General features: G+C 39.9%; 1 protein-coding gene across 1 annotated transcript; it reads right to left on the bottom strand.

The window, feature by feature from the left end:
- LOC104535585 (tripartite motif-containing protein 66-like) lies at positions 1 to 27,544 on the bottom strand (the record flags this gene model as incomplete). The annotated part of the gene is made up of 10 exons (XM_010181873.1): positions 27,340 to 27,544; positions 15,044 to 15,147; positions 10,100 to 10,247; positions 7,706 to 7,838; positions 6,958 to 7,074; positions 5,137 to 5,251; positions 3,630 to 3,776; positions 3,367 to 3,484; positions 1,149 to 2,038; positions 1 to 162 (listed from the first exon to the last, which is right to left on the bottom strand). Coding segments are annotated over exons 1-10 (2,139 nt in total), but the record flags the coding sequence as incomplete, so codon positions are not given.

Here is a 27,544-nt window from a genome sequence, read left to right as displayed (position 1 = left end):
CTTTCTCAATGGATGGAAAGCTGGTTGTTGCAATGTGCTCTCAGGGGAGCGACTGCTGATGCTTGCTTCTTCATCTAGAGACCGTGGCAGGAAGGGACTGTCACCTTTGTCAAGAGGAATTACAGGCTTCTGGGCACCAAGTTCAGTGGAATTCTCACAGACCTACAAATCACAATTAAGAATCTGTGTCTTCAAAATCTCAGAAAAATAAATGGTAACAAATCCACATCAACTCACAGCATAAACATTATGACAAGACTGGAAAGACTGTAAAACAACAAACGTGTTCAAAATAACCCTAAGTAGAGAGATCAATGAATAAAGTTTTCTCTCAAACATTAATGAAATTTAAAAAAAAATAAATAAAAATCAATAAAGCTGCTGAAATGTACAGCTACTCCAAAAGCCTGCAGTCTGCCCCTACACTTGGAGAGCTATTTGAGATGGGAGCTCCAAAGAATTTACACAATGGGAAGTCCCATCCACCTTTCTGCTGCAACCTCCACTGTTTTGAATGAGTTTCAAAGCCACCTTCTTGCACACTTTATCTGCCTTGCAGATTGGATGCTTACCAACAAGCGCTGTCCCCTTCTCAAAAGCAAGATAGTTACCAACAGAGGAAAAAGGGAGGAGTTAGCCTTGCCGACAAAAGTGTAAAATAACAGCATGTATGAATACTGATGAAAACCTCCCAGACATGAGGCAGTACAAGAGCAGTTACTAGTAGAATGGAAATTAACTCTCAAACCAAATAAGGTGTTCTTCACTCTTTTTTCACTAATATTTTCAGAATCAAAAGGGAATCTTTTACAAGGACTCAGGGCTTATATTTTCCAGTAAAAAGGACTTAAAATGGAGAGTAAGACTACCACAGTCCTCCAGTTATCTATTCACAAAGGAGGAACGATAACACTTTTATTCTCCCACCTTGTCTATTTCAAGATTCAGATCTTTGGGATCCAGGTTGTTTACACAGCACTTTACAGAAAATTTTCGTACAATCTGCACGAGGCGTGAAGCCTCTCCTGAATACAAGCATAGACAAAACAACAACAGAAAGTTCAACCAAGTACATGAAATCTCAAAGGTGTTTCCCATTTCTGATCTTACATTGACTAAACACAATAGGAAAGAACAAAAGTTCTTACTTGTTCTTCATCTTGGACGTCTTGCTGAACTGGGGCTGGCTGCCTGACTATGTAGTTGATTTGACCAACTATGGTCTGTTGAACATGCTGAGGTGGCTTGGCTTGGTTCATCTGCAAGCTGGACTGTCCTTGGGCCTGCAGAAGAAGCTCCAGGTCCTTTTTCATCTCCTCGAGTTCAAACTGGTGGTGCATTATGTCCAGGCTCTGCTGGATGACTTGTTTGTGGGTGTTCTCATTCTGACCTGATGGTGGCAATGCTGGCGGCAGCTGCTGCTGCTGTGGTGGCTGCTGCAAGTGGTTAGATTTTACCTTCTGGAGATGACCAAGTTGCACTTGTACAGCTGATGCCTGCAAAGAAGCCTGTGTGCGGATTGGCTGTGGATGGCTCATGTGAACTTGCTGAGCCTCATGCGATACAACAGCATAATCCAGGGGTGCAGCCTGCTGCAGCTGCTGGGATGGTAAGTGCTTTCCCATCCTCCCAGACACATTCTCTGGCTCTGACCATGACTGCTGTTCCAGCACAGACTGTGTCAGCTTCATAGGCTGGGGGCCACCCCTTTGCTCTTTGTCAAGTTGCTGCATGCTGTACTGCAGAGAAAAGTGCTGCTGATGCGGTTCAGGATGTTGTCGAAAATTTTGATGGCGGTTGGTGTTTTGGTAAGAAGGCTGAGCTTTGTTTGGGTGAGGTAAGCTGAGGCAGTGCGAGCAACATGCAGGCATAGTACACTGAACTGCAGGTGGAAACTGATGCAGCTGGCTTTTCCCAGGATCCAGCTGTGATGCTGCTGAGCGGTGCCCGTGAGACAAGGAGGTCTGTAATCCTTGCACATTTCCACAGAGTAGCACATCTGACTGAGAAATGTGCCCACCTTCCATAGTGAAACCTCCTGGAAAAAAACCAGCAAATTTACTTCCTCCTACGATCTTGACAAATTTGCACAATAAAAACTGTAAACGATGGCCATTTCCTTGTCTTCATTTCAAATATAAAGATATTCAAATACCCTGTTCTTCAACATACCTTCAAGACAAATTTTTCAAGACTTTTCAGTGATGTAAAATCACATCAAACTCCCACTGATGTCAGTGGAATTCATGGTTGAATTACCAGCAAATGCTTTGAAAAACTGACCTCAACTTATTTTATTTTACTTGATGGATATGACCTATACTTTCATTTTTTTACTCAAGTATGAGCATATCTTCTCATCCGTAAGTACAGGTACAAAAGACTCCTTCCAGGGAGAAAGTGACAAAAATAAAAGAGATTGATGTTATGTAGGTGAGAATTGTAAAAGCTAGAAATAGAAGTGACCTATGAACTGATCTTGCCCATGCTTTTACTGAAGAGAAGATTATTCCCTGTAATACTTTTGATAGTGTTTTACACCATCTAATTTTAAGTATCTTAAAATGGGAAGAGAACCAATCTTTTAGACCATAGATCAGCCCACTGAACTGAATTTACTGTAAAAACCCACTGCAGCTGGGAAATTTATTGCTGGTGGGAAACAAAGTCACAGTATGCACATCTGTTATATAAATAACACTGTAAATATTACACAGTCAATGTCTTAATGCCATCTTTGTGCCCGTTAACTGTGTTTCAAGCACTGCTCAGGGCCCCTGGCCACTAAGATACTAAAGGATCTGAGCAGCACAGCCATGACTGAGCCCAGCTACCTCTGAGTAAGGCAGAGGAAATAGCACAAAGCCCACTGCAGACACTCCATTTCACAGGGTACTCCTTACAGGACTGCCAAAGTCACAGTGATGAATTCAAATACACTGGGCAGAGTCAAGGCTGTTTGATACCCAGTGATGCTACATTGTACCCAATTTCAGTTCAAAGTTATTTGTTTAGTCCTGCACAGTGTTTCCACTAAAATAGTAGTTATGTTCTTACACTGTGATTTTGTAAGACTATCAAAGATTACATTTATAGAGTGTATTTCTAGGTAACGTTTATATCGTGTTTATATATATATAAATATATATATATAAAATGGTGTCTACATAATAGGTGAATAGATGTAACTGGAGGGAAAACAGGAAAGTTCAGCCACATTAGCTTTTCTGAAAAATGTGACAAGTGGTACTAAACTGGAAGTCACAATAACAAAGGGGAGCACTTTAGGTAAAGTATTGTATTGTCTAGATATGTCTTGTCTACCTTTGGGTCCTTGCCTAATAAACGACAATATATTGTTCTTACCCAAGTTGGACAGTTGTTTAGTCCAGTAGGAGGGGTCCCAAGTAAATCTGATCTTCAGAGGAGGGCCTATGTCTGTGTTACAGTTTGTCTCTAACAAGTGCTGGATCTGAAATACAATCTGGTGAGCAATCAAAAGATGACAATGTTATTCACAATTCTAAAATAACGAAAAATGTTTTGTTTGAGAAACATCACATCCTTAAAACAGTTCTCACATTTACTCCACAATTTCAGTTTACTGAGAAAATAAATATGGCTCTTACCAGGTCTTTACTGAAGAGGAATGGGATGCTGTTTTTACTGCATACTGCCCAGCTGATGAAGTTCTGCACATGTTCTACCTGTCTGCTTAAAACCGCAACACCTTGCAGTTGTTGCTCCAACTTCTGCTTCCTCTCACTGGTGATTTTCTGTTAATAATGGGAATCAGTAGAAGATAGTTGTCATTCTTCAGGCACACATAATGCATAATTATACTAATTAATACTAATAATTGGCTCTACATTATGCATTACTTGCAGGGACACTGCTATTTAGAATCTCTTTAAACCACCAGTGATAAAAAGAAAGCAAATCCTATTCAATAAATATGTCTGAATTCAGCAAGAATGATGATGACTTCTCCAGGAGCAAACAAACTACATCATTCTGGCCTTGGTTTAAGAGAATAATACAACCCAAGAAAGCTGTAAAAGTTGGATCAAATTTGCACCTGGACCACTTTCTTGTCTCTTACAATACAAAACAGAAGAGACCCAAGAAAGAAATTAAAAAGAGGGGAAGCACACAGCATTTCCTCAGAATGGTCTTCCAGTTTCCAGCAATTCATGATTTAGGGACCACAAAGAGACAGGCTACATTATCACCCTCAGTGTATTTTTCTATGAATGTGTCTAGTTACTTAAATATCTTGCAGCAAGCACTTACACACATATTTAACATTTAGATGAAGAACTATCTGCCCTGGTTTGATCTGAACTTGGAACCCCCTGATTTCATCTGATGCCCCCCAGTTCAACAGAGCACAGTGCATCTACTTCAAGTGTATGCACACTCTGGTTGTGGTTATAGCTAACGTGGACAAACACTGAAATGTTGTCAAAACACATGAACACTGAATTTACTTAATGTTTAATATTACTCAAATGAGAACATGTGTTTCTCTTTTTTGTAAAGCTACTTAGATGAGTAACCACATTTGAGTCAAATATGTAAGTTCAAAGGTAGCCAGCAACTGCTGAGTGCCTTGTCTTCCCAATACCTGCTAAAATTACCCAAGAATAACTGAGAACTGGAAATTCTGATCAGACATGATAGAAATTTTTGTGCTCAGCACATTTCAAAATAAAGTCATTTATACTTCAATTGGATATCTAAAAACTGAAGAGACAAAACTGCAGGCTCCATTACAAAAAGTAGGCCAGAGGATCATTCTCAAAACAGGATATTAAATGTACTACTAGCATCTTCTACAAATTAAACGCGAAAACTAGAGGCTGGTTTGTTTTGTAAGTACTCAAAAGGTACACACATATTCTCTGTAACTGCATTAGAAAATGTGGTTAACTCATGATAAGCAAACATTTTGCTACTTCATCTTGAATCTTTGTCAACCATTGACTCCACATAAAATTCTGCAGAAAGAAAAATATTTGAAAATATAAGCAAAGGGACAATAACTCTCACAGTCTATATTCTTTCCATTGGCACTGGGATTAAATTTAATTTGGTTTAATTTCCCAAGGTATCAAAGAAACTAGCCTTACTTACTTCAAGTTGTTCAAGAAGGATGCTTGTTCGTTTATTGATTTCATTCATCAGAACCATCTTGGCCATTTTTATTTGATTTTCTACCTTTTTGTATAAATGTTTCACTTCAAGCAACCTATGGGTAAGAGATACACATCCCTGGATGAGCCAACTGGTATGTCATTTATTCAGAGCTTAGTAGTTATCTGTCACAAGAACAGACCCAACTATTGTCAGAGAACTCCAATGAAATTTGTACCATTTCGCCTAAGTTCTCCCATACTTCTCTTCAAACATAAAATTATGGAAGGGTTTGGGTTGGAACGGACCTTCAAAGGTCATCTAGTTCAACCCCCCTGCAAAGCACAGGGACATCTTCAACTACAGCAGGTTACTCAGAGCTCCATCCAACCTGACCTTGAATGTTTCCAGGGATGAGGAACCTACCACTTCTCTGGGCAACCTCTTCCAGTGTTTCACCATCCTCATTGTAAAACATTTCTTCCTTACATCTATTCTGAATCTACTCTCTTTCAGTTTAAAACCATTAACCCTTATCCAAACACAACAGGCGCTGCTAAAATGTTTGTCCCCATCTTTCTTAGAAGACCCCTTTAAGTATTGAAAGGCCACAACCAGGTATCCCCAGAGCCTTCTCTTCTCCATGCTGAACAATCTCAACTCTCTCAGTCTTTCTTCATAAAAAACCATTTCTGTGGCCCTCCTCTGGACCTGCTCCAACAGATCTATGTCTTTCCTGGGCTGAGGACTCCGGAGCTGGACGCAGTACTCCAGGTTGTGTCTCACCAGAGCAGAGCAGAGGGGCCTCCCCTGACCTGCTGACCACACTTCTTGTGATGCAGCCCAGCATACAGTTGGCTTTCTGGGCTGCAAGCACACACTGCCAGCTCATCTCCAGCTTCTCATCCACCAGTACCCCCAGGTCCTTCTCTGCAGTGCTGCTCTCAATCCCTTCATTCCCCAGCCTGTATTGATACCAGGGGTTGTCCTGACCCAGGTGCAAGACCTTGCACTTGGTCTTGTTGAACCTCACAAAGTTCACAAGGGCCCACTTCTCCAGCTTGTCCAGGTCCCTCTGAATGGCACCCTGACCCTCAGATGTGTCAGCCACACCACGCAGCTTGGTGTCATCTGCAAACTTGCTGAGGGTGCCCTCGATCCCACTATGTCGTTGATGAAGATATTTAATAGTACTGGTCCCAATACGGACTCCTGAGAGACACCACTGGTCACTGATCTCCATCTGGACATTGAGCCATTGACCAGACATCCTAATGCTGATTGACTCCCACAGCCTTAAGTCCTTTGTCAACAAACACACACAGAAGCCATATCCAAATAACTTTCACTTTATACTAGAGTATAAACAGTAGAAATAAAGTTGTATTCTTTCAAAGTGGTTGAAACTGTTTTACTAATGCAGAAGAGAGATCCAACAGTTAACAAATACATATTCAGGAGATGAAATCCAGTTCATATAATGAAATACTTTCATTTTTATACTAATTTTGACTGGAACTGCAGATTGTTTTGAGGTTTCCTAAAGAACAAAAGTATTTTAAATATAGTCCATATTTCTAATCTTTTCAGATTCTAGTTTGGAAACAGATTATAGAAAGAAATCTTAACTCTGAAACCAGCTGTCACATGCCTTATAAGGACTATGAAATCAATGCCATGACTTGTCAGTACCACTTAAACATGAATTTGATTTTTTTAATCTTCCTATTATTTCCTAGCATCCAAGAAAGAAAATATAGCAGCTGTATCACATTTAGTGAAAATAGTACTTTTACTGACCAAAAAATGCATAGAAATTACCTGTCTTCAATCTGTTTAGCTGAAACCTGAATCCCATTTCTTTTTTCTTCCACTTTAGTTATGACATTTTCCAGGATAACTCTCTGATTTTGCAAAGCTTCACCAAGATGTCTGAACCTGTGAAAGGAGAAATTCTCACATCATGCTTTTTCTGTGGATAAATAATCAACTTAATAGTTGATATGTTTAGGGGACCAACTGCCTTAATACCTGTCTGGACATGGTCCCCCGTTTACTTCATACTACAAACGTCCTCTGTGGCAGCTAAACTTTATCGCCCCTCATACAGGCAGTCTCAAACAAAAAGTGTCACTCTGTATAGCCAGTCCTTTACACAGCTCACACACTTCCACAGGCAAGCAGCATGCTCAAATGTTGGTAACTCTGGCTTGTACAGTCATGATGCCTTTGATAAGAACAAACAGAAGTATTGGAACCATGCTAAGTATTGAGTTCAACCTGTGCCTCTGAGCACAGCCACGAGGAACTATATGCATGCATATACAGTATCTGAGCAGACAATACAACTGGGAAGGTACACGCTGTTGAGAGTAGCGGGTGATCCTGGGAGGGCAGTAACCCACGTGTTACACTGTTTGGGCATAAACCAACCAAACCGGATCTGCTATGGCTTTGAAGTGTGGACTACCCTGCAACTTCAGCTGACAGCAAATGCAGATAAACACTCTTCAATTTAAATTAGCTACAGTTTTAGACAGGATTATGATTAAGCAATCGCTGTGCGTACCTGTGTTCCTTATGCTCTGTCAGAAGGCAGCTGTGGCACATAAGGGTATCACAGGTCTCACAAAACAGCTTGAGTGGCTCTTGAGCATGCACTGGACAAAATAAGGAAAACTCACTTGCTTCATCTTCAGTTGCTGAGGAATATAAGGCAATGGTGTCATTGACAAGGATTACTACTATAGATCAGAAAAAGAGTTGCCAAACTCTCCGAATTTTATTGAAAGTCATGGTGTTATTTTTAAAAGCTCAAGACCCTGACACCATCTGATTATATGAAGCAGGGTTTGTTTCCATTTTTTTCCCGGTTTTATACATCCTATAAACTGAGCACATCAAAGGGGATCAGAAATGAGTCATCAAACCAAATTCGTATTGTCCTCTAAATTCTCTTGAATTTTAAATATCTCTCATGATTTTGGGCACCTGCCTCATGAATTTGAATGCCCTGGTCTGACAAACCAGTCAACAAAACTGTATTGTAAAATGTAGAAAAGGAAATACATTAAATAAGCCTGAAGTCACAGCAGAAGCAAGGAAATCCTTCGTTCTTAAAAAGTCACATGAGGAATTGTTTTTCAAGCTTGTGCTTGTTGTAAATGCAGTACATAAACTTCAGCAGCTAGGCTCAGGCACTAAAACCTCTTCTTGTATGGATTTTCTAAAGAGCAATGTCATGAACATTAAGAATGAACAGTGGATATGTAAAGTGGAAACAATCTATTCTTGTCTTCTTTCCTGTATACAGCAGAATCCTGGTTTAGAAAGAAGGAACCTCTCAATGAAAGAATGGAAAAAAAAACAACCACCAACCCACTAAACCATGGCAGAACAAAACCCCTTCCAGTGAAGTTAATCATTCTCAAGTACATCTACATTAATAGTTAATGCAGGGAGGGGGAAGCTCTTTTCTTGCATCCCCAGAAAAGCAGGCCTCAGAGCCTTATTTTATTAACCAGTGTAAAGTCCACCCATCATTATTACTAGTGAAAAACATTATCTTCCTAAAATGCTAAAAAAGCACAAGTAATGCTAAAGTACAATGACAGATTTGTGCAGGTCAGTGTTCAAATCCTCTGTCCAAAAACCATCAGCATTATTAGCACATAGAGACATACACAGGGACAACAAGAAGAGCACATGATGGCATTCTCCAAGCACTCCAACACACACTATCCCATTATTGTTTACCAACACACGAGAAATTCAACAAGACAATCATCACTGGATGAAACACTGATTAAAAACGTGACAGCCTGAGTTCTAGCATATCCTAGTATTTGCTTTCTTTGAAATATCCTGAGGGTTCTATGTTCTAAATAAATAATATATACACAAATAATAATAATTTTTAAAAGCACACATTTCATCCCCAGTAATTTTTTAGATTAACCAGCCTACATATACAATACCAATCTCCTTGTTCATCTTTTTTGTTCAGGACACAGAATTTAGAACTAAAAAGATTTTAGTTTATGTGTTTGCATCTTTTTATTTATACAGCACACATAAAACCACAGCTAAGCCACAGGTATATTTCCTTACCATTAATTGTCAACAATATAAGCTGGTAATCTTACTCATTTCTTACACAGAAATAGTTGGAGCCTCAAAACCACAGTCCTTATCTTGCCATCAACTCAAGAAGAAAAACATAATGTCCATCCAATCAGAGCATTTGAAGGGGGACTGGGGATACTTCAGTTTATATTATTCTCTAGAAAAGACCCAGAACACATTTTAATGTAATCTGTGCTTTTTAATTATTACTATTTTTAAAGACTTTTATTTTTCGTTTATGCTCTATTTTGCAATGGCATATCATGTCTTAAGTGCCTCAAAGTCTGTTTAACATGAACACTCAGGACTTTAAAGAACTCCATCTATGCTAAGCATGAAGTACAGGCTCCTACAAACAAAATCCTAAAGCAAATAAACAAAACAAACAAAACCAATAAAAACCCCACACCTAAAAGGTATAATCAGTGGGCTACAACTACGTTTATTGCTTGTTTTGTCCTTCACACCTTGTCCATAAACACAGGAATGCTTATATGGTAGTTTGACACATTCTGTGTTTCCTGAAGGAAATTATGCAAAAGAGGACAGAAATACTGAAAGGGCAAGGCTGGTTGTTAATACAGCCTGCGAAATGCTAGCTCATCACTCCACGGACTGGAAAGACAGGTGGAAAAGATCCCTAAAACACAAATATCCAAAGCTTTTCAAATACTGTGGCATGTTTGTGTCAATGGCCCTAAAGCTATAGGGAAATCACATAATCTCTCATCAAGACATCCACAGCCTTCCGAGTCACACACAGAGCCTGCAGCTCCTCCTTTTTCAGTTGAATAACTCATATGAGAAGAAACAAAATTCCAAAGTGCGTCTTCAGTACCTGTGCAGCCCTTCAGGGATACAGACAGGAAGCGATCACCAGTTTCCTTGCCATGTCTGTGATCCTCTGCACATGAGCTGCACAACCACTTATTGCAGATTGTGCAGAGACTGTGAGCAGGTCTCTTCTCTTCACATGACGAGCAGCTCTAAGAACAAAAAGTGCAATTATGTAAAAGGATAGCACATTAGCTGTACAAACTCTTTTACAGACTATAATTCAGATTGGTAAGCTTAATATTTTTCTTTCTCAGACTAATGCAATTCAAGTGATGTTAAGAATCTGGTTATTGTTGTAAAAGGGAACAGAACAAAATCTAGATTTGAAGCTCTTAAATAAAATCGGTTGTCTTTCTGTGCTCCAGCACAAGCATAGTTATGACACGACCTGCAAGAATTATTCAGCAAAATTATAGGGTCCATGTTACATGTGAAGTCAGAAGAAATAATCATGACCTGTTTCTTGTGAACTGAAAAAGCCATAAAACAATGAAATAAGACTTGTCTAATTTCAGCTAAGAAGAGTTAGGTCAAAAATACATTTGAAAATTAATGTTGTGCTTTGCAATCCCTTTCTGTTAGTGTTGTATTAGTTACAATTACCATTTGACTTAAATATATCAAATAAGTATACACCTTACTTTATATTTATTTATATATACTTAGATAGACAGATATAGATATTTTCTACCTCAGAAAATATAGTCTACTTGCCAAATAAATATGTGAAATGTTAGGGTCAAACATAGCCCATCGAAAAGGTTTCAATCTACCATTTCCTTTCTAATCACAACATCATGCAAAAGCATTTTACCATAACATTTCAGTGTCATTCCCTAGTATCTGTCCATTACTAATTGTTTATTAACAACAACAAAAAAATCTATAGGCTAGAATCCACTTCTGCTTTCATGTATGTGAACATAAATTGGAGCTACTTCTGCAGAGCTACTCTCAATCTACAGTGCTTTACTGACAATTACAGCTTACTCTATTTGCTTTAGCACTGTGTGAACCACTGTGATACAGTATAACGGTCAAAAAAACACATAAAAATGCCAGTGGTAAGGCAATTTAGAGAATATGAGGACATCTTCATACTACTAATGAAAAACTTAGTTCCTGTTCTCTAAAGCACTGACCAGAATTAAGCTCAATTTATGTATTTACATCACAAGTGGTGAACTGGAAACAGAAGACAGGAGAATATGAGAAGAACTGGAAATCTGAATTAACTATCATCTCTTCATTCAACAATTTAGAAAATGCCCTTTGTTGTAGAGACCATATTGTCTGGAAGCACTGCTGAAGGGGAAATAAATAAAGCTGCAAGTAAATGAAGTGGTAATTTGATCTTTGGTATCCAGAATGAACTCAAGAGCTGTTTCAAGACAGCGATGATGATACTTCTTTCTAAAAGGATTTGCACTAGGCATAAAATACCTTGTCTGAAAACTCCTAATATTAATATTTTTGACTTACCATAGCCACAAATAGGTACTAATGGGCAGAGTGAGAATAGTGATGCAATATTACCATCATCAAAGCATAAAATCTTTTCCATCAGTTTACCAAACACAAACATTTCCTGCAAGGTTACAATATAACTACTGTACTTACCATAGATTGGTTTGGGTTGCAAGGGACCTTAAAGCTCATCCAGTCCAACCCCTGCCGTGGGCAGGGACACCTCCACCAGACCAGGTTGCCCAAAGCCCCGTCCAACCTGGCCTTGAGCACTTCCAGGGAGGGGGCATCCACAGCTTCCCTGGGCAACCTGGGCCAGTGTCTCACCACCCTCAAGGTAAAGAATTTCTTCCTAATACCTAGTCTAAATCTACCCTCTTCCAGTTTAAAGCCATTTCCCATCATCCTAACGATACCTACCCTGGTAAAAAGTCCCTTCCCAGCTTTCCTGTAGGCCCCTTTCAGGTACTGGAAAGCTGCTATAAGGTCTCCCAGGAGCCTTCTCTTCTCCAGGCTGAACAGCCCACATGTTCAATGTTATGTATAGTTCCTGAATATTGCTACTGCTCAAGGCTACTCAAGCAGCTAATAATAGATGGTAAAATTACTTCCTATGGTGTCCTTTCTGTTGGGCATCAGCTTATCCACAGTTCAGTGCATCCCAAACTATTCTGATGGGAAACATGAAGAGAAGTATATAGTAGCATGGGCTCAGCAGATAGGTCTTGATGCAAGCCCTGGTGAGAGGTTCTCCTCATGGTGTCTCAGGGAATAGAAAGCCTGATAGAAGAATTACAGTTTTTGCTGGTCGTCTTAGTTTAAAATCATGGCTTTAACATTAAGTGGAGCACCTATATCCACCTGTATTCTGAGGCACAAGTGAGTCAAGTTCTTATTCACTTCACAAGAAAAAACAAAATTGTTCAGCTGGAATTAATTTAAATTTTATCATTCCCTTCAGTGGGGCTGGAATGTCACAACAGGTCTCGTATCAAGTCGTTACTCAAGAGTTTCTAAGTGTTTCAAATTTTTTTCAAAGAGATTGTGTGATTCTAGACAAGACAACAAAGCAAAGCTTTAAAAGCGTTTGATTGTCTCGGCAGGGAGTATCTGTGTAAGTCATTCTGCTATTTTAGCCATTTGCTCATCGGCAATGTTTACCACAAGGTACATGTAATGATTTAAACCAAAAATCCCAATGTAACAGATATAACCAAAATGCAAGGGTATTTATTCTGGGAAGCAAAGTTTGTTATAAAAAAGGAACTGTCTAATTTAAAATGTACCCATGTACCAGCTTAAGGAGCAGGTCAATAGCTGAGAGATGCTCTGCCTTCTCTGCAATAACCAAAACTGTTTAATCACAGGTTTACCTGTAAGTGTTCAGCTGCCAGTCTGACTAGGACTTATATTGACTCTGCACTGTGTTAACATTACTTTTAAGTTGCAGAGCACAGAGTGTTCCCAGGGTTACACTATTTATGATGCGGAAATGGGCTTTTCGGCAAGAGGTTCTGAATTGCACATTTTTAAGACTCCTGCTCCTGTCATATAGCACATTCTATCATTTATGCTTCACTGTCTCACGCACTGAGAAACACCTTGCTTCCTGACACTTGGTTACAAGCCTTGACAGATTTGAATGCATTGGGTGAATTAAGAAAATGATGGCAGTTCAGCTGTATCTCGGATGAGCTGGTGCTTCTCCTTTTGCTGTTACTGACGGTGAAACTATGGCTTTAGGTTTTTTGGGGGGTGGCGGTTAAAAGACAGTAAAAGCAAGCTTCACTGACACATGACTTGACTGCTAATAAAAAGAAGTAAGCCAAAAACTTGAAGGCTTGTGAGTCCCTCTAGCGTACCCCTATACTCAGTGAGAAATCTGCTTCACTGAACTGCTCTTAGGACTCCTAAGGGATTACAGAAAAGAAAAACCTTATTTTAAATGTCTGAAAAAATAATCTAGTGCTTTAGATACTATAATTTTGTTACCTTTCTACACAAATTCTCATTGAGAGGTATGTGATGTAAGTTGTGGTAATTAAAAAAATCCCAGTACAATAAGTGCTTTCTAAGCATTCAGAAATATCTTAGGAATTTTCTTCTCTTTGAAGAGTGCATGTGAATAGAGCTCTTCCTGTTTTAGATGAAGTTACGTTGCACTCCCCAAGCACCTTACACCTGAAGACGTCAACTTGCTTGCAGTGAAGACGTTGCTTGCAGTAATTTTTTCATTTCCCCAGAACACTCCATGGATTAGGTTACCTGTTCTTTTCCTTTTAACAACTGAGAAGATGAAGCAATGGAGACAGAAATGCCTGACAAGGATGAAGTACATCCTCTCTATACTTTTTCGCAACAATGTCACTGGGCAACTGACTTGCACAACTTAAAGCAGTCTCAAGCCTTCTGCATGGGACAGAATTGGCCTACAAATTATTGCTGCCTCTGCAGGAGCTAAAAGAAGTGGAAAGATATGTCTTCTCTCCTACATTATGGAAAAAGTGTTCCCCTCCACCCGAAGGCCCTGAAACTGAATATCCAATGTGGCTATCCAGTCTACTTAGGGATTAAAAAGTGCAAAACAGCTAGACTAAGGTCCAGGAGCTGGTTCAGGTCAAGCTGGTCAGTACCCATGCCTCTGTGTTACTCTTCACTTGCTTTGGATCACACTTGGGATAAGGCAGTCAGCAGACTACAGAACAGTTTTGACAAGTTTTCACCTGTTTCAACTCCCAGCTACGGGCAATACTACCACATGCTGAAATTATCTTCTTCATGCAAATAACAGAATACTGTTTTGTAAAAGAGCAGGCAGAAATACACGCCTTTCTCTGTCCCTCCTAATGATCCAAAGTAAAACACTGTAAAACTTGTGAGAACAGTTATGCCTCTTAACTGGGTATTTAACAGAAGTGAAATCTACCCATGTACAGCGGCAATACAAGGCCAAGGTAGGAATCCTACGCCTTCCAATTACGCTTTAAATCCATACCCAACTGAAATATGATGCCACCTTTTTTTATTTTATCATTAAAACAGACAATCAGAAAGTGATAATTGCCCACAGAATCTAATGGGTAATCTTGGTGTAACCACTCAGCCAGTGGTTACACAGTCTGCTTGTTTACTTCGTGTTGAGCAGAAAGGGGACAATGAGGAATCCAAGAGATTCAGTATCTTCCTAACATATGGATTGTCACAGATCCAGTCCTACACCACTAGTATCTATATTTTTTAACCACCTACTCTATTTTAAGTATACAGAGTCAAGCTCACTCTTCAAATACAGATTTAAATGTACTATGAAGGCAGTATGTCCATCTCTAGGACTGAAGTAATTACAGTGCTGTAGAAGAGTACTTCTACAAACAGCGGAAGATACTGTTGTTCAAGATGAAGTTTGCTGTGTTTTCAGTGTTCATCTGGTAGTGTTTCAGCAACTCAAAAGGCACCCAACTTAGTGGCTGTCACTTACCTTTGCCATAGCTGAATCACCAGTGGAGAAGTCCTTGAGAAAGAAATTTTCAACTACATCCCTTGCAAAGCAGGTCTGTCTGCACACAGGGCAGGAAAGGATAGCTGAATTAAAAAAACCAAACAAATAGATAAACAAACCCACAAATAAAACAGTGCACACCAGCCATGTGAACCAGGAAATTATATAAAACCACACTTCAGTATTGCTGGCTTTCTTTACATCACATGGACACACTTAGTTAACTAGGAAACTAAGGCATTCTGCAAGCTCTAAGTTACTTGTGGCTATATTTAGCTCAATAAATAGGAAAGAAAACCAAAGCAACAAAATCCCTAGCAATACACTATAGTTCAGTTGACTTATTTCAGTATTTTCCAATGATACCTGTATGCCCAGATTCCCATGAATTCATTAAGGCTTACAGCTTTGATAAAAACTGAGCGTCACTTTAAACTGTATTCCCTTGCTGCAGAGCCACGTGTGCTTTCTGATACTTGCTACAGTTTTTCTAGACTGGAGGTATCACAGAACCACAGAACCACAGAACGTTAGGGGTTGGAAGGGACCTCAAAAGCTCATCCAGTCCAATCCCCCTGCCAGAGCAGGAACACCTAGATGAGGTTGCACAGGAAGGCGTCCAGGCGGGTTTTGAATGTCTCCAGAGAAGGAGACTCCACAACCTCTCTGGGCAGCCTGGTCCAGTGCTCGGTTACCCTCACTGAGAAGAAGTTTCTTCTCAAATTTAAGTGGAACCTCCTGTGTTCCAGTTTGTGTCCATTACCCCTTGTCCTATTGTTTGTCACCGAGAAGAACCTGGCTCCATCCTCGTGACACTCGCCCTTTATATATTTATAAACATGAATGAGGCCTCCCCTCAGTCTCCTCTTCTGCAAACTAAAGAGACCCAGCTCCCTCAGCCTTTCCACATAAGGGAGATGCTCCACTCCCTCCATCATCTTTGTAGCCCAACACTGGACTCTCTACAGGTATATCAAAACATAAACCACACATTGCCCAATACTAGTTCTACAGTGCAGCCTGCTATCCAAGTGAAGTCAAAGAGGAGTAACATGCTGCTAGCAGAAGCAACAAAGCAGAATAAAGATAAAGGATAAAAGGTTTCATAAATAAGCCAGAATTGCAAACCATGTATCACAATAAATCCACAGGTGGTAAAACACAATCACCCCTAAAGCAAAGCAAAGCAAATCAAAGCTAAGCAAAGCGAGCAGTGTGAGCACCAAAACGTGGCTCCACCTTCGTTAGCTACTGAGCACAACTGGGATGAACCTCAGTGTTTGCCTGGGCTGAGAAATAACAGTTCCAGAGGGTGACCATAACTGTAGAGCTGCATTTTTGCACATCTGCTATTTGATTCCTAGACTTTTGGGGCTAGGATTTACTTTTTTTTTTACAAGATCCAGTCCCTTTTTTTTAATTATTTTTTTTAGAGGAGGGTGCATGTTTCTGCCCACATTTCTGTAAACTACTGTAGATGTGAACCCAGTCCTTTATAGGTGGTGGTTGTGTGTCAGTCTATTTTTGCCTTATCTTGTCAAGTCATTTTTTTCCCTACGTTTTTCCATGCTGTTGACAACAGAGTTTCAGTGCTATGCTCACCTTGCCAAGTGATCGGCTGATGATAACTAACAGCAGTAGTTTCCATGACTAAATGATGCAAATTCACTTAAAGCAAGATTTTAAAAGTAAGATCAATGACAACTTTCTACTTGACTGACAATGTTCAGTGTGCTCTTTTCCGTAACCAAAATTATTTTTGAATAAGGAGAGTAGCCTGTGGATTAATTAAATCTTAAGATGTCTATTACTGTTCACATTAGACAGTTGTCAGAGACTCTCATGTTTTCCAGGTGCCCAAGGGACATTGCTCTTGCAGTCCCTGGCCAGGTTAATTCTAGCCCTGAATGTCTCCTGTTCCCAGAGCCAGGCTACTGCTGACAGCTGCACTTCACATTGAAGAGACACGCAAACCAAAACCCTTCCTACATTACTTCTGACAAAAGCACTATGCAGTCAGATGTCTGAATACATTCACTTTAATTCACAAATGTTTTGAAGAAACATTGAGTTCTGTTACATCTCTTTTGACAGGGACACCTTACTCAGAATCATTTCCACCAGGTCAGATCTTTTTTAGCCCAAATCTTGTTAAAAAAGTATACTGTTTACTATTTTCAAAGGCTGCATTTACAACAGAACTGCGATTTGGGGGGGGGCAAATCTACCACACACTTGTTTAACTGTGCATTTCATACAACACTGAGTGTTCCTGTAGACACGAGAAGGAACAGGCGGTACCCACGAGTGCCCGTGCTACACGGCTACAAGTCACCCCAGGGAAAAGGGCAATGCAAGCAATTGCCAACGCTTTGCTCATCTTCTGGACATGGAACTTGAGCCTTGTTTAAGTGTGTCCTGGTGACAGAAGTTACAAAGAGGCTTAAAATTTATCTGATAAAAATGCTCATGATGGCAGAAAGCTGTAGAAGTCTTTTAAACCCTTCTTGTGCTTTGCATTCTTAATATAAGGAGCGCAGCTGGAAAGGTATATTATTTACCTACGCTATTTATAGCTAATCACCTTCATATATTACACCCTAGGACAACAGAACACTTTTCTATCAGTCACACTGAAACCTCTCCATGCTTTCCCAAATTATGGCTGTGAGTGTCTCTTAGATATCTGTTAACAGCTCAGTTCTCTAGAGAAATGTGAAAACAGTAGGAGCGCTGCAAGACCTAAGACAAGATGTGTTACACAAACAGTGCTCTCCTACTCCTTGTAAATGGTGCATACAATCACCAGTGAATTGTAGTGCTAATTCCTAAAAGGTGAATCAGTTTTCAAGCTTCCCTGTGAGCACCTTACAAAGTGACAGTTATAACAGCAGCAGAAATAAAAAGACAAATATATTTTGATTTAAAAGCTAGGAAGCAAAGTACCTACTTTGCAAACAGATTCTCAAATAAGACTCATGGGACATGCTCTAATTCTCGGTGCAGTCAGTAGGAAACCATCTACCAACTTTACGGGGAATCGCCTCCAGCCCTTTGAGACTTCAAACCAGTTTCTTACTCCCATAACAGCATTGCCCAAGCAGTGCCAGTTCTTGGTCTGGCTAATACAGAGACAAAACCTCCATACTGAGACTACATAACATGCCACAGATTGACCGAAGGGGACATTTTCAACAGGTCACTTTCTGAAGTTAGGAATGCACAGCTCTCTCGGTTATTCTTTCACCTACATGCCATATGGGTGAGCACGCAGTCTTACAAAAAACATTTCTGGGAACAGCTGCTTACTTGGAAACAAAAGCAGTGCTCAGGACTTTGCCATAGCAAGGACAACTTCTGTTTAAACACCACATAAAGTAAAAGAAGTTAATATTGAAGTTACCATTTTATTAATGCTAAATCAGATTATATCAATTGAATGATATTTAATGGAATGCTCACAGCCTCAGGCATGTTCATGTGAACTTTAAATCCTGCTAATTTGTTACAAAGCAGTTTAATATAAAACGCACTGTATAAAGAATGCATTAATTCCACAATGGGCAAGGCCATCTTTTGAATGTTTTTAAATACATTCAAAGAAAACATCAATAAATTCCACCCTAAGAAAACTTTTATAGATTTCGGTTCTGCACAAAAGCTTCCTTATACATAGTGAGAAATGCAGTAGTATTAATAAATATGTCAATCACGATTTTGGAGGTAGATGACATTACTGCTGATTAATATTAGGAGAGATCTAAAAGTGATGCCCTGGATGCCGCGGGGCAACTTTTTCCCAGGTTTTAGATCCAAGTTATGCTACTGAAATCAGTGTTGTTCCAGAAATACACATGGAGTGAGTTGTGCACACACAGGTCAGAGCTTTGCATCAGACTCACTACCACAGACCATCAAGTACAGCACTTTTACACTGTGTAAACGTCAAAGTGTGTCTTAAATATCAAGTAACTGAATTATAATGATTTCAAATCTAAAAATCCCTTGAGACGAACATAAGACATGTATAGATCTCAGCTTAATAAAAAAATAAGAACAAAGAGCATAGCAGTTAACAGGAAAAATAACGGCGACACCATGGCAATACTGTACTGGAAACAGACTCCTACTGGTAGGAGGACTAATCAGTAAACACCTTCTTGCCTGTCCTAATAGTGGATTCTATATTTAAAACTTTATTAAAAGCACAGGGGGAATATTTGCATCTTGCTAAAAGAGGGATTCCCTGAATGTGATAGCTTCGGAGATCATACTTGTTCCGCTAATTAGGCTTCTTATTTGATTCCCTTTCCATTTAATAAAAATGTGTGCTCCCTGGAAATGCCTAACCTTTTTCAATATAAATTCCCCAAAGAATCTAATGATAGCTTGGCATAACTACACTACAAAACGGTTTGTGAAGCAATTACCCTGACATTAAGCAAACCTTACATAAACATTTACAAATAGCCACAAGCAGCAGCTACTTCAATAACACAAAGCAAGCACGCTATGGTGTGCTCACGTGCAGAGTGCAAATCACCAGTAAAGCACAATTTCCTAGAAACCCCTTACCTGTCCTCCGAATAAACAGTCACTTAGAGAGCTACACACAAAGTCACTTGTGTCAGGGAGAGGGTGGTTATTGAGCAAAACAGCACACGGTGCACTCCCTGGAACCAGACTTTGCTCCACTGCATCCTGAAGTTGCTACACCATTCACGGACTATCTGGAGCTGCTCCCCCTTTTTCAGCCAGAAATGCTGACAAATCAGCAGGGCAGGAAGATATACAGGGCCACTGGAAGATGTTTTCCTTTTCCTCTTGCCTTCTTTCTTGCCCTTGTTTCTCAGGCTCCTTCAGGCCTCTGTTAACTTGCCTTGGTTGTATTTTTCCTGAAGTAGTGGAATAAAATCCTATAGTGCAAATGAATAGCAGCAACCTACTTCCCTTCTTGCTCGTGTCTTCTCTCACTCCTCAGATTACCCTGGAGCAAGTGTGCAGAAGGAAGGAGAAGAGCTTTTCCAGATCCAGGTAGCAGCAGGACTTACAATGTAATTCACTCCCACAGTACATTTTGCAGACCACTCCCTAAATCTTTTTCTTGCCTTCCTACCTTACCACTGCCTCTAAACAACATTGTTCATTTGTTTTAGGAACCTGGACTTTTCAGTCAGCTCATTTAAATATCTCATCATTACAGCACTGTAGGTGAAGGGAAGAGTAGTCAGAAGCCCTAGAGACTCACTGTTTGTACCTATGAGAATGATGCAACTTCTGGATCTAAATAGCAATTCATCCTGGAGTTACAGGATTCAAACAACTGTTTACATATTAAGAGATCAGGAGCCAAACTCAGCAATGGTGCAATCACGATGCCCAAATGAAGTCCATTATTGTTATCAAAACCTTTAGAAGTAGCAAAAAGCTAAGAGAGCTGTTGGCATGCTTTACTTTTTAATGGAAATTATATTGGTAGAAAATGTGCATAAATTACTTTTCAGAAGTTCATTGCCTCCTGCTGTTTATAATTTCAAATCATTATTTATGACATCACATTTCACTGCTAAAGAGATGACCATGAATTTAGAAAGACTACCAAGGATCCTAATGTTGGGTTTAAGCTCCATTTAATTGGGATACACAGAATAAAAATATTTTTCAGAATTATTTGCAGGATAAACCACATATAAACTATTCTCAGTGTATCTGAGTTATCAGCTAATACTGAAAAATCACTGAAGGCCACACTGTACTGAACAGATTCCTACAAAGTTTCATCATGTGAGGGATGTGGAGGAATAGTCCTACACCTACATCCTTCCAGGGCTCCACTACTCCTTTAACTACCATCCATAGTAGGTTAATGCATCTGAACACCACCACAGAAGCCACTAGCACTAGAAAGTGAGAGGCACACAGACATATCTCTGCATACGTGTGTGTGTTATGTCTATATATACTCTAAGCCCTGAAAAGCTTCAGCAGCAATTGTCTGCTTTGCTGGTTTGCAGCCCTTTTTCATAAGCTGCATGTTTATTTCCGCTCTCACACTCCCATTAGCAACAGTAACTCAACAGCAGGTTGCGGAAAATGGAAATTCAGAGGCAGTGGATCCAGTAGTCAGGGACAGACACCCAGTCTGGACTCTCCAACCCCACACCTGGGATAACCAAAATCAGGTTCAGCAAAACAAGAAGGTTCTGCCATATACTGTTCAAGCCCTAGCTCCTTGCAGGTGAGACCTCTCACACCCCATAGCACTTTCATTTCTGTTAATGGAGGTTGTCATACTACATCGGACCCAGGGAGTTGTAAGTGGACATCAAGGTAGTGACCCTCATACAGAGTGCTCCTTCATAGCGGCACAGATAATGAACCAAAATTTCTGATTGGCCTCAAGTTTTCAGTCCACCTATATTGCAGCAATCTAATTTTTAAGTGACAGAGCTAAGGATAATTTGCAGCGATCAACTCTGAAAGTACAAACTGTAACCTCTCCACCACGTATAGAAACTGAGTACAAAGACCTTTTGAACATCAGCAGCTCGCAGTTTTGTTTCAAGGTATTTCAGTCTGGTCAGGTTTAAACACAAAGAACCTTCCAGCTGGTTGCCTCAGAAATAAATCAATGCAGATAATTAACCTATTATTATCATGAGAATTGATTAGCATAAATAAACAAACAGTGGAGCTCTCATACACACCACATTTATACTTGCTGTCCACAAGTTGCACCTATTCCTCCGCTCTTTTTCCTCCAAAAACCATCAGAATAATTATCCTCAGAGAGCATTAGCTACAGCTCGAGATGCAGGCATAATTTACACTTCCTTGGAGACCCAATTACAGGTTATAGGAAACAGTTCTGAAGACAACTTCCCACTCTACAGCTTCATATTTTTATAACTTACAACTTCATTGTTTCACTTGCCTTTTGGATCTGGCAGCGGAACAGAGTCAGAAGGGCTAAGTAACTTGAAACACATTTTAAGTTGACTAAATATATACATTATGAACAGCTTCCTTCTTTAGAATTACCTTTCTCCTTTCCCTTTTAGAAATAAAACACTTATTTGGTGTTAAGTGGATCTAATTAAAGCAAATAGGCATTCTCCTTCAGAACTAATAGATGTGATGCATTGCATCACTTGCCTAAAATGACTGCATCAAAACAAGGTGATTTGGAGATAGAGCAGCTGTAACACCAAGGTGGCTAAATTGTACTTCATTGTAAGCCTAAATATGATTGAAAGACTCTGTAGATGTACATTTTGGGTTTTTTTATTGTTTTGGTTTATTGTTTGGCTGGTTGGTATGTTTTTTACACACAGACTTAGTACAAGATAAGGCACTGTCTGTTGATACCTGGAGTCTCCTCAAGCCAGTACATCATACTTCTTATGCCAAAACTGAAAATAAGCCTAAAGCCAAAGGATTCCTAGAGCTCAATCTTTTTCTGGAAATAAACCCCTGTAAAGATATCTCTGAACACATTAAATGCAAGTATGACCAACACCTGGCTGAGTTTTGGATGTACCTCGTTAAGCATTTGCAATTGGAGATCCATGGTTATATTTAGCACCTGCCTTACAAGCTAAAGAAAACTGTGTCTTTTCAGCTGGAAAATCAAATGCAGCAACTGGACATCTGTCAACAGTTGAACTTGCATTTGTTCTCTTTAATAGTCTGTTTTCTCTTAGTTTTATCTGACCAGTTTACATTTCTCTAAAACATAGCCCTGTTACATTTCTTGGCATTTAAGTGGGGACCTCAGACCCTCACTTGCATGTGGGAAGCTAACAAAATGCAACTACAGATAGTTCTTGACTTATGCACAGAATGTGGATAGAAACCATGCTGATGTTTTCCATGATTTTTGTTATCCAGCTTAGAAAAGCACAAAAGGGCAAAGCATTTTTAAAACAGAATTTCAGAAAAAAATAGCACAACACACAAGTTCAATACAAAACCGTGATACAATGAAATCTACCACTTCCCAAAGCAACTTACAAAGCTAGGCAACTACTAATCGCACTTGACAAACAGAAAATGTAACTTACAGGTTAGACAAACTACCCAATTGAGTCAGAAAATGTAAATAATACCAGGGCTTGACATCAGCTAGCAGAAATTTTTTACAAAAACCAAAACCAAAAACAAAACCTTGAGCTGAGATGGTCTTGCAAAAACATGAACTTCCCATAGCAATGCACCTCCGCTCCTCCTCATTTAGATACTTTTGCAATTAATATGTTGGTAATATCTAAAGCATTAAAACAATTTAAATCAGTGAACATCTTATGGAGAGGAATATTTGCAGGTAAAGGGTAATTTATTTTGGTACCCACCTCAAATTCAAAAAGGAGGGATAAGCACAGAAACCTGATGAATATAGTTTTAAATCTATCCAGAAATCCGTGAGAAAGCTTTAACAAGGCCAAGTGCCAGGTCCTGCACTTCAGTCGCAACAACCCCATGCAGCGCTACAGGCTTGGGGATGAGTGGCTGGAAAGGACCTGGGGGTGTTGGTGGACAGCAGGATGGCCATGAGCCAGCAATGTGCCCTTGAGCCAAGAAGGCCAATGCCATCCTGGGGTGGATGAGAAGGGGTGGTTGTAGGGCAGAGAGGTTCTCCTCCCCCTCTGCTCTGCCCTGCTCAGACCACATCTGCAATATTGTGTTCAATTCTGGGCCCTCAGGTCAAGAAGGACAGGAACTGCTTGAAAGAGTCCAGCAGGGCCACAAAGATGATGGAGGGAGTGGAGCATCTCCCTTATGAGGAGCGGCTGAGGGAGCTGGGTCTCTTTAGCTTGGAGCAGAGGAGACTGAGGGGTGACCTCATTCATGGTTATAAATTTGTAAAGGGCGAGTGTCAGGAGGAAGGAGCCAGGCTCTGCTCTGTGATGTCCAATGCCAGGACAAGGGGCAATGGGTTTAAGCTGGAACATAGGAGGTTCCATGTGAACATGAGGAAAAACTTTACTACTGTGAGGGTTATAGAGCACTGGACCAGGCTGCCCAGAGAGGCTGTGGAGTCTCCTTCTCTGGACACATCCAAAGCCAACCTGGCCGTGTTCCTGTGTGACGTAGTTTAGGTGATCCTGCTCTGGCAAGGGTTGCACTGGATGAGCTTTCGAGGTCCCTTCCAACTCCTGAGATTCTGTGATTCTGTGAAAGCGCCAGACCCAAGAAGCCAAGGCAGCATGCAAGAACTAATTTTGTATGTTTTCACAGTGTACTGTGAGTGGCAATTCACACAGGTAGGAGCCTGGGAAAGTCCTCATCTGACAAATTTCCATCTCGGGAGATGGGGAAATTTTCTCTCTCTTTTTCTTACTCAGTTCCTCTCTTTCTCAGTTCCTTCCTGTGCACTAAACAGACTGGAAGCACACAAACATGTAGATCTGCAGCAAAGAAGAATATGGATTCTCTGTTGCATGAAGACAGAGAATAAAAAGAGGAATGTTACACCAGCCTGCAGAAAAAGAAAGGAAAGACTGAGAATCTTGAAGTCCCCTTCATATGAGAAACTTATGTAGGAGCCAAACTTGCAAGGATAATTTTCTTTGTTCACTCAAATTACTTCCTAACTCTCAGTTCTCACAGCTTTGAATAAATTCTTATGTGTATGCAGATTTTCCAAAAGAGCTCTGACTATCTCAGAGCTTTCTCAGAGGTTTTTTTTTCATTCACGAGTTATTTTAAACACACAGAGGTATAAAAGAAGTAAGTCTCCAACATCAAAACCCATCAAATATCAGGACCACTTATCTTCTCAGTGATCTTAATACAATAGGAATAAACTGGGAAAGAGCTTTATATTAATATAGTACTGTTTATAGTACAGCATACCAAAATCCACAAATTCAAGTATGCTTTTGAAGCAAATGTCACATTGACTTCACTTGGAAATATATTCACTTTTTCCATCCTTCTACTTCGCTTAAAGAATTCATAGTAAGTAAGGAACACATTTTTCTTACAGGCAGTATTTCATGTTTACTCTGCTAAAATGCTTTAGAATTTGTATTTACAGTTTATCTTTTGCACTCATATATGACCACAGAATCACAGAATAGTCTGGGTTCAAAGCGACCTTAAAGCTCATCCAGGGAGGGGGCATCCACAGCTTCCCTGGGCAACCTGGGCCAGTGTCTCACCACCCTCACAGTAACAAATTTCATCCTAATACCTAGTCTAAATCTACCCTCTTCCAGTTTAAAGCCATTTCCCATCATCCTATCACTACTTGCCCTGGTAAAAAGTCCCTTCCCAGCTTTCCTGTAGGCCCTTTTCAGGTACTGGAAAGCTGCTATAAGTTCTTACTGGAGCCTTCTCCTTCTCCAGACTGAACAATCCCAACTCTCTCAGCCTATGTTCACAGGAGAGGTACTCCAGCCCTCTGACTATCTTCATGGCCCTCCTCGGGCCATGGCTATCATACTTAGAGATAACACTGAAAATTGACTTGGCATTGTACTGCCCGTAACTCAGCAATCAGTGCAGATAAGACAAGAAGTATTTATCATCATGCCATCAGAAGATTTCTCAAATTTATCCTGGCTGAGGAATGGTGGTTGCAGTTTCAGTCATTGACTTAAATAAGAGACACAGATGTTTTGGTTTTGCTGCTCTCCTTGCTCATGTATTAACTGAGTCTCTGCATCTGGTGTCCCACTTAATCTACTGGGTCATCACTGTTCATTATTTCATTTCTCTAGTCTTGCTCTTTCCCACAGAAGTCTCCTATCTACAAAAGAAAGAGAAAGTAAAAAAAGAAACTTCAAGAATACAGAAATGAACCAGTATTTGTTTCCATTTGCTATAGACAAATAATTCCTGATCCACTCAAGAGTTTGAAGAAATATCTGATATTTTAAAAACCTCTAGCTGCACTTCATCCAAGATCACCGAGTGGTAAAAATTCACTTTTCCACTTGGCAAACAGAAACAAGGAGAAGAGGAATGGCTTAGGTGTCAAATGAGGATACATAAAAAGTAATGGTGTGGATGTTTCCAACAGCATTTTATTGTAAGTAGGGCCCTCAGAATTTAAGCCCACTACAATCAGGCATTAGAACTTTTAAGGAGACATTTACTTGAAATGATTGCTTTGCTCTTTGTCTTCTTCTCCCTTTATATCTTTTTCTGTCTGTAGCCTACACGAGCAGCCTTTCTCCTTTGCCATTAAGTTATTCCCTTTTCCTTTACCTTTTGTGTTTTCTAGCCTTTCAACAGTGATCTCCTAAGAGTTTCCATTAGTTCTCAAACCTGAACATGTTTAGTTCATGTTATGTCAACAATTCAGATTACCATCACCTCAGGGAGGGTATCTTCTCTTCCTACATGTTTTGAAAATCTGCTATGGAAGAGATAATAAATGATGCCTCTTATTCATCTAAAGTTCAAAGCATGTGAAAACAGAAGTAATGTACATGCCTTTGCTCTTATAAATCAGTAATGAGTCTGCAATGATTCCCCATGACAACTAAGACTCATTCAGTCAAAATTACTGTATTCTGTGGTCTAAGTACTGTCTTATTCCAAAAAAAGTTATGCATTTTCTATTAACATCACCATCAAAAACTATACAAATAACGTCAGGATTTGAAAAGCCACAGTCACAAAATGCTTCTTGTCCTCACTGGTCTACTCAGCTTGTTGAGTTACAGTAAACCCTACAGTGAGAAGGGTTCAGGTAGACAGAAACCACATTTGCAATGAGACAAGCACTTCAGCACACCCCAGCACACATATTCTAATAACAATTATTATGACTTCTGTTAGGAACAAAGAACCGGATGTTTGTGTGTGGGTGCTGGGGGCCAGGGTGGAGCAGGACATGGAAGCAGGAGAGAAGGGAGAATAAAAAACTAGCACCACAACCGGTACCATAGAAAGGTCCAACATGTCCAAAAGATTGGGATAAAGATGTAGCCTAGAAACTACCTTGTAGCATTTATTTATTTATTAGCCTAAGCAAATCAAATATTCATCATGTCACAGCTGGTAAGGGAAACTTTGCCCCTTCTGGAAAATGCTGAATGTTGCCCGACTCTGTCATTTCTCTTCAAACATTGCTATTGGATGAAAAACAGAATGAAGGAAGCTTGTTCCCAATCCACCCTCTGCTCATACAAATCTTGAGTCTCCTATTTTACTCTTTTAAAGTCATGCCGTAAAGGAATGGGCTACAAAAAACACTTCTCAATCCATCTACTTTTACAATACTGTAACACAAAGAGCACAGGCCAGAGAGTCTTAAATATTACCTTCATACAGAACTTCATACTCAGTGGGAATACAGCTATATCCTTGAATCAAATCCGGAAGACTATGAAGGCAAGGAAGCATTCTGGGGTCTCTCTTCCGCAGGTCCCATTTGCACACCAAACAGTTCCTCAACAGATCCAGGGTCTCCATTTCTGTTGGCTGAAGTCTGACATCGAAAACACGGAGAGTCACAAAATGGCTCAT

This window comes from Mesitornis unicolor, unplaced genomic scaffold (assembly GCF_000695765.1).
Source record: "Mesitornis unicolor isolate BGI_N332 unplaced genomic scaffold, ASM69576v1 scaffold18093, whole genome shotgun sequence".
In the NCBI taxonomy this organism is placed as follows: Eukaryota; Metazoa; Chordata; class Aves; order Mesitornithiformes; family Mesitornithidae; genus Mesitornis; species Mesitornis unicolor.
This window is presented reverse-complemented; position numbering and strand designations above follow the sequence as displayed.